Raw genomic sequence first — 7,598 nt, 5'->3', positions numbered from 1 at the left:
AAATTAATAATATGGACACGTGTTAGAGAATATAGTGTTGGATAGATCTATCTTGAGATACTGTTGGGATTGTTATATGATGTGCCATCAGTTGTAATCTCAGATGGTGCACCTACCGGATCCTTAGAACTGAGATCTTCATTGATTCTCAAAATGTATAATAGCATACTTAGAGGCTGTCAAATGCTACTCTGTGACTGTGTAGTCATAAGGTAGCTTTTGGGTTTGCCATAAAACATGTTATAGCGTGTGAGCGATCATGATGGAATTTATTCCTCCTATATAACAGGAGAGTATCTCTGGCCCCCTCAATATAGTTGAATTAGAAAGTGCATGGCCATACCAGTGTGATTAAAGAGTTAATCATGAGTTGAGTAATCCACTACAAGATTGAGTGAATGGTCAAACTATCATAAGGATGTCACTGCCTTACCTTGAGTTTGACTGGTATCGTTAGGCAAAGGGATTGGTGCATGTTTATATCAAGGTTATGCCAATATGATATTTATATATATTTAGGAGCCAATAAGCCCTGCTAGAGACTGTTGTTGATTTCAGTTTGGAAAGGGGTTTTCAAGGCGTAGCCATTTGTACATGAATCCATCGGGTCACAAACTTGATGGGTTGGAACAAGACAAACGGTTTGGATCCGTAAGATGGTTTAAATGGAATGTAATCTGTGGGGAACTAGAGTCATAATGGGATTCCAACATGGGAGCTAATAGTATGATCTATATAAGGGGTGGGAACAGGCACATACAGTCGAGCTACTTCAAAACCCTAGTCGTGCCCTCTCCACCGGACCTCTTGAAACTCTAGTTATACATGTGGTTCTAATACACTAGCATTTGACATTTCACCCTATGACATATGAATACCGTAGAGACGTTGTTGCTATTGAGGCGCTAATCGGATCGAACATGGCAAGGCGCGACAGAGACCTTATTGGAGCTTGTTGGAGACCTTATCGGAGCTTGTCGGGAGCCTATCAGAGCTATTTCCTCTACATCGATACACACTACGTTGGATTGACCTAATCTAACTCTTCTTTACTGCACTACCCGTTCGCATGGTTTCCTAATTGAATGAGGTAGAAATTTTTGTTTTGCACTAGTGTAGCCTATTCGTTCCCAACATCGGTGCTATCCGACTATTCTCTCGACGGATATTTATCCCTTAATGATCCTAGAATCATAACAGCTATGATGTGCTCCAGGCAACGACACACAATCTCAGATGGCCATGCCTCTCTCTGCCTTGTAGTAATCCATTGGAGTGAGTGACAAGAGGAAGGAAAAATTTCATCAGCTTGTGTGCGGTCAAAAAACTGAAACCTTGGAAGAAAGTTCATCCTGGTTGCTTCAACACTTGTGGCTTGTTAGGTTACCATGGCTTCCATTTCTGGGTTTGCTGCGAAGTGTTAAAGCTTCAAGTGTCCGGGATGAATAGCACCTGCACTTGCACTGCAATAGTGCAAACTAGCACCCACATGGTCCATCAATTGAGATGAGAATAGACCCTCTCTTTGCCTGCAAAATTAGGGTGTGTTTGATTGCTCGACGAGATTATATAGAGCTGCATTGTATAAATAGGTTCAGAGGTAGTAGACTGAGTAGAGTCATAAGAGTATTTTGTTTGGTTATATCTATCTAGACAAGTTGAACTGATTTTCTGTTTGGTTGACTGAATCTGAGATCGCATAAGCGGATGTAAGAATTGATATTGTGATTGGTTACTCGCATAAATATGATTTTATGATACTGATAAATGGATCCACTTGCATGAACAGATGTAGAGTCTGCATCTGCTCAGCTAGGATGAGAAGTGAAGCTCAAATCAAGGTTTACTCTTCAACTAGGATTAGATCGTATATTTACATCCGCTCATACAGAAAGAGCAGTGGATGCAGATAATTAAATATATTTCTTCTTAAGATTATACGTATCCATTAAGCTAGATTGAGAGAAATTTAGAGAGATAATTGGGTACAGAGATTATTTGGAGAAATTTAGACAACCAAAATTCTAAGATTATGTGTATCCATTGGGTAGAGAGATTATTGGGAGAAATTTCGACAACCAAATATACTCTTACGATGCCATTAGTAGAGAGATCATTAGGACAAATTTAGACAGCTAAACATACTCTTACAATGGTAGAGAGATCAATGGGTAGAGTAGTAAGCGCCCTATTAAGGGAAGGCAGTAAATGTGTTGTAGAGACGCAGAGAGAGGAGGGTGAACCGGCTCAGTGAGTACTGTTGGATCCCTCATAGGTGCCTGCAAATCGGCGTAGAGCCAAGGAATTTTCCCTAGACAAATGTACCTTGGCGGGCACTATTGCGACGTGAGCAGACAGAAATGCCACAGGCACCCCAATGATGAAGATGGACTCTGCTCTATTGTATTGTAATGTAATTGCCCCCCACCAACACCACCAACGCACTCGTGAAAAACAGAGGAGCAAAAGTACCTTCTGTCAATTAAGAATACATCATCTTCTTGTCAATAGAGTAGTACTACTCAGTAAGTAGTAAATTGGCTAGTACATACTGCCACCAACGAAATTATACAGTTGATAAACTCACGAGACCCTCAGCTTAAATGATAATACTCCCACCGTTTACAGATAACTGACAATTTCGGCCGCTACTATTTTAAATTTAACCAACAAAAAAAATGTATTGTTTGATTTGCCATCAAAAGTTGTTAAAGAATGTTAAATACTCGTAGCAATTTGTTTACACTAGTAATTACTGCCATCATCAGAATTTCACTTTTGACAATTTGAAAACGTAACCAGAGCCTGATCTTCAAGACAGACAGAGAATGTATTGAAGAAAGGCAAGCATTATACAATTACCTATGAAAGTATTTGCACACATCAAAATGGTTACAAAAAATGCCTTAATGGTTAACACAAAACACAATCTCCCCTGTTCATGTTGCTGCTGACCCTAATATGGACAAGAAATTCCCCCCAGTTCCTGCCTATTCATTTAGCAAGAACCACAGATATGGCAAGACAGGAGAGGGTCATCCCGTTTATTAGCCACACTTGTTACGCAAATTGAGGGTGACATCTCCATCTCCATTTCATGCCCCCTCCTACTCCCCACCCCACCAAAACAAGAGGAGGGAGCAAGAACGAAACACCAACATGGGCACAAGAAGAAGGAAGCAAAAGAAACTAACCTAGGATCAAATTCTACAGATGCTAACAGCAGCAGTAGGGGGATCAATTAACAAGGAACAATTAAACAGGGGTGTTGAATTACACCGAAGAGGGATCCACATTGGCAGCCTGATCAGTCAGCATGTCATCGTCTCCTTCTGTGAGCAACTCCACGTCCTTGTCGTCGTCGTTGGAGAAATCCTTCCTCTCCAGCTTCGAATTGGCCGCGATGAACACTAGCCGTTGTGCACGGCCAATGCTGCCGGCAGAGCTTCCCGGAGCGCTCAGCCAGCGTGCCATCGTCGGCGTGCACCTGAACCCCCGTGCGGTCGCGTGGAGGAAGACGAGCCTCACCGCCACTTTGCCGAGCGACTTGAGCTCACTGAGGCATGTCTCCCAGACAAGCCGGCTGCCCTGCTTGTTGGCGACCTTCATCTTCCCCGTGGCGGGGTCGGGCTGCCGGACCTGCACCGCCTGCGCGTACAACGGGTCCAGCCCCTCGGACCGCCATTTCATCAGCTCCATCATAGCAAGGTGCGCCTCCTCCCGCGACACCAGCCGTGTGATCAGCATGTCCACGTCTTTCTCTTGCTCCGGCGACAAGTACTTGAACGGCGGGAGGTACCTCCCGCTGGCGTCCTTGACCAGATACAACGGGTCCAGGATGAATGCCGCCGACCACGCCGGGTGGTAACTCTTCCTAAACCTCCTCTCGAGCACGTTCATGGCGATGCCTTCGTCGATGTTGAATTTGCGGCACCATCCTCTGACCTTACCACGTACATCCTCCCAAAGTGGGAGGCATTGGCCGATCAGCGGCCGCTCGGTCTCCATCTCCTTCACCATGTCCATGATCAGCTTGACGAGCGAATGCGCCGCTTCGACCTCGGTCCAGAACGCCCGGTTCTGCACCATGACACCGATCTCCCTAGCACCAGAGTCGTCAATGCAGAGGAGCTTGTAGGGGTCCTCGAGCACGGCGAGCTGCAGCGGCCGTGCCGAGGTCAGGACGTCTTCGAGCATCGCAAATGCTGCGCTGAATTTGCTGCTGTCATCTAATGGTGGAGCAGCGACGCGGAGGAGCACAGCGTGGCCATGCTCCTGGACTTGATGCTTTTGCAGCAGAGCGCGCACGGCGGAAGTGGTGTTGAAGTACGCGGCAATCTTGGCGCAATTGGCGGCGGCGGAGTGGAAGAGGGGGAGCTCGCGCGCCAAGTCATTTGCTAAGCGTGACAAGCCATGGACTTGGCAACAAAGGTTCACCATCCACGGGTTCTTGCTCTCGAGATCACGCAGAGCCTTCGAGCTGAACCGGTCAGCGACAACGCCGGCGCAATGGTGGACATCGCCGGAGGCGGAGATGGACGAGACTGCGTCCAGCAGCACCTCCTCGGCGTAGTCGGACGACGCCGGTGCCGGCATAGGCACGGATCGATGGAAGACGGACGTGCCGCTGGGGAGGTTGACGGAGACAGTGACCACCTGTTCGTGCCAGCCGTCCGCCGCGAGCTGGAAGAACCACGCGTCCCGGACGCGCGCGGCGACGTCGGCGCGGGCCTCAGCGAAGCGCGCGTCGAGACGCGCGCTGGTGAGCTCGGCGCGCGACAGGTCCGGCAGACCGACCTGGTGCAAGAAAGCTCTGAGCTTCGGGTGCTCCGCCGCGGTGAGGGACACGCTGCCGGACGACTCAAGAAACCAGTCGGCAAGCAGCGCGAGGGCCGCCTCAGCCTGCTGCCGCGGAAGCATCGCCCCCGGCGACGCCACGGGTGACTTGAGCCGCTTGACGCTCTCCTCCAGCCGGGCAAGCGCGCCCAGGTCGCCCCTGCCCCCCGAGAGCACCTGCCGCGGCGCGGGCAGCGCCGGTGGCGTGGGTGGCGTGGAGTACACGGCCGGCTCGCCGACCACCACGTGGTGCGAGGGGGCCGGCGCCACCTCCACGGCGGCGTACGCTGCGGCCAGCGCGTGGCGCTTGCGCCCACTGCCACCACCGCCGGTGGAGTGCCGGCGCTGCGACGACGGTGGGAAGGACGAGATAGGCATGACGGACGACGCCGCCTCCACGGTCAACGCCAGCTGCTGCGTCGACGTCGCTACGGGCGCCGCCGCCAGCGGCGCCGCGAAGTTGGGGCATGCGCCGCGCTTGAGGTGCTCCGAGGCGGTGCGCGACGGGTTGGACGCAGAGAACGTGGCGGAGCACAGCGCGCAGCGCAGCCTCGCCATCTTGGGCGGCACCCCGGAGCCCGGCGGCGGTACGAGCACGGGCTCCAGGTGCGCCCAGTACCAGGCGCCCTTCCCCTTCACGGCCTTGGCACGAACCTGCACCAGCGACTCGTATCGCTTCCTCGCCGCTGCCTCCTCTGCCCCCATTGCCGCCGCCACCGGCGCCTCCGCCGGCCCCGACGCCGACGCCGACGCGCCCTCCTCGGCCGACATGGCGTCACGCGGCCGTCATGTCCATGGTTATTTTGCTGGATCTTTTCGCGAGGGGCGGGTGGCAAACCGAAAAGGTGGGAGGGATGGGGAGAAGGCGCGTCTCGCTGCTGCGGCTGCTGCACTATTTTCGTGTTTTGCTCGCCTTCCAATTTTTATTGGCTCTTGCGCTACTAGACTACTAGCTGCAAGCAACCCAGCAATGCCTGCAAAATCCAAATCCCCTTCTGTTCTTGTTCCCTTCCCTCTACTACTCTTTCTCTTGGTATCTTGAGCCCTATACTTGGTGAGTGAGCCTGGGGAGCTGTAGAGTGAGAATGGACAGGGGCAGGAACTCAGAGCCTAGAGGGCAAGCTTGGAATTTAAAGAGAGAAGCACTCGCTCCTCCTTTCTCTCTCTTTCTTCCTCCTGTATGGACTACTACTAGCATTAGCAGTACTGGTATTTTTTGGGTGGTCTTTGGTAGGAGTTGACTGGCTGCTACTTGTGCAGGACTGCAAAGAGGAATGCTCGGATATAATGCTGCTGTATGCTTTATGGTAGTACAATGCCAATAGTAATATAATAGTATAAGAAGGCAGAGATTGTATACTCATCTCGTACAACAGAGGAAACAAATTAAAATTGTAGTGCAGTACATTGCATTCGTTTTTGCATCCTGATTTTTGAGTGGTTGCACGGCGGTTTCTCTAAAGGCTAATAGGCCCTAAGAACATCATCAGTAACTCTCTAAATCTTATTTCCTATATTTTTATATAAAAAACCTTTTAAAAGATTATCTCAGTTTCTCTACATGCTCTAACCAACTTCGTAAATCTTCCTCTTAAATTTCACTTATATATATTTTATGCATATATACCTCATATTTAGATATTCGACAGTAGCCCTCCCTAACTCTATTCATGAGGGAAAGTTTCCACAAGTGCCCACTCGAGTACGACCAAATCTACGTCTGGTTGAGTAAGGTGAAGCAGGTTTGCAGTCGAAAGAATCGAGAAGAAAACATATCATATTGCCAGTATCGAGTAAAAACACAATTGAGTCGAGCACCGTGCTGATAACCACACTCGAGACACGCAAAGAAGACTAAAACCTTGACTGATCGACACCTAATTCTGAATAGAGTTAAAAAAAACTTCAAAATTTGAGACATTAGATATATGCGCATTTAATGCGTCAGATGGGGCTGCAGAGATTTGCACAACACCATTATTCTGTCTTTCACGTCGAACGAGGAACCACATAGACCAGTGTGGTTACCAAAAAGGTAATAAATTTCTGGCTATTTATCTGTATGAACCTAGACTATAGCGATTCTTCCTTACTCCTGCCCTCGACCATCTCACATAAGCTTCTATCTTTCTTAGCCCAAACACACGCTTCTGCCAGAAGACTTGAACTTATGGATTCCGACTCCCCTGTGAAGACCTCTGCTCCTTCTTCACTAGAGAAGCAGCCTGACGCGAGGACCGCTGGTGCCTCCCTCGAGCAGATAGATGAGATGAAGCACTTGACTGAAGTCTAGGTGATTTCGTCGATGCAAGAATCAAGACTAAAGGACCTTAAAGTTGAAGGAATAGTGCCTCGTCACGATCTGGTCAACTAGATACCTACATCTGGTAAGGAATTCTCTCCACAACTTAAATCCAAACTCCATCACTATGCTTAGTGTCTTTGTTCATCTTAGTGAAGCCTTCCTCAGCATCGAGCTGAGTTTGAATCTATTCTAATATTTTTACCATCTAAAGAGAAACAAGAAGAACAAGTATGTTGGAGGTTGTGGTTTTTAGCTGTGATCTGGAATGAAGCACTCCTATAACCCAGTTGTTTTAATCTACTCTTGGCAAAGGGATTAGTAAAACATTGGTTTTATATCTTCAACATCAACCCATTCCACTCCCTCTTAATCTATAGAGGTCTCTTTCCCCTACAAAATCCATCCTGGATGAATAAGCACCATGAATCCAACCACGCGGCCTACTACATCACGATGA

The 7,598-nt window shown here is 49.0% G+C and overlaps 1 protein-coding gene across 1 annotated transcript; it reads right to left on the bottom strand.

The window, feature by feature from the left end:
- Positions 1-2,842: 2,842 nt before the first annotated feature.
- Positions 2,843-5,996, bottom strand: LOC133923970 (uncharacterized). The gene has a single exon (XM_062369298.1). It carries the CDS (start codon positions 5,605-5,607, stop codon positions 3,274-3,276), a length of 2,334 nt encoding a protein of 777 aa, XP_062225282.1. The 5' UTR covers positions 5,608-5,996; the 3' UTR covers positions 2,843-3,273.
- Between the last annotated feature and the right edge of the window lie 1,602 nt (positions 5,997-7,598).

This window comes from Phragmites australis, chromosome 7, assembly GCF_958298935.1.
Source record: "Phragmites australis chromosome 7, lpPhrAust1.1, whole genome shotgun sequence".
NCBI classification, from domain to species: domain Eukaryota; kingdom Viridiplantae; phylum Streptophyta; class Magnoliopsida; order Poales; family Poaceae; genus Phragmites; species Phragmites australis.
This window is presented reverse-complemented; position numbering and strand designations above follow the sequence as displayed.

Excerpts from the sequence above, each read along its gene's own strand:
- LOC133923970 (XM_062369298.1), bottom strand. The coding sequence starts at position 5,607 with ATGTCGGCCGAGGAGGGCGCGTCGGCGTCGGCGTCGGGGCCGGCGGAG.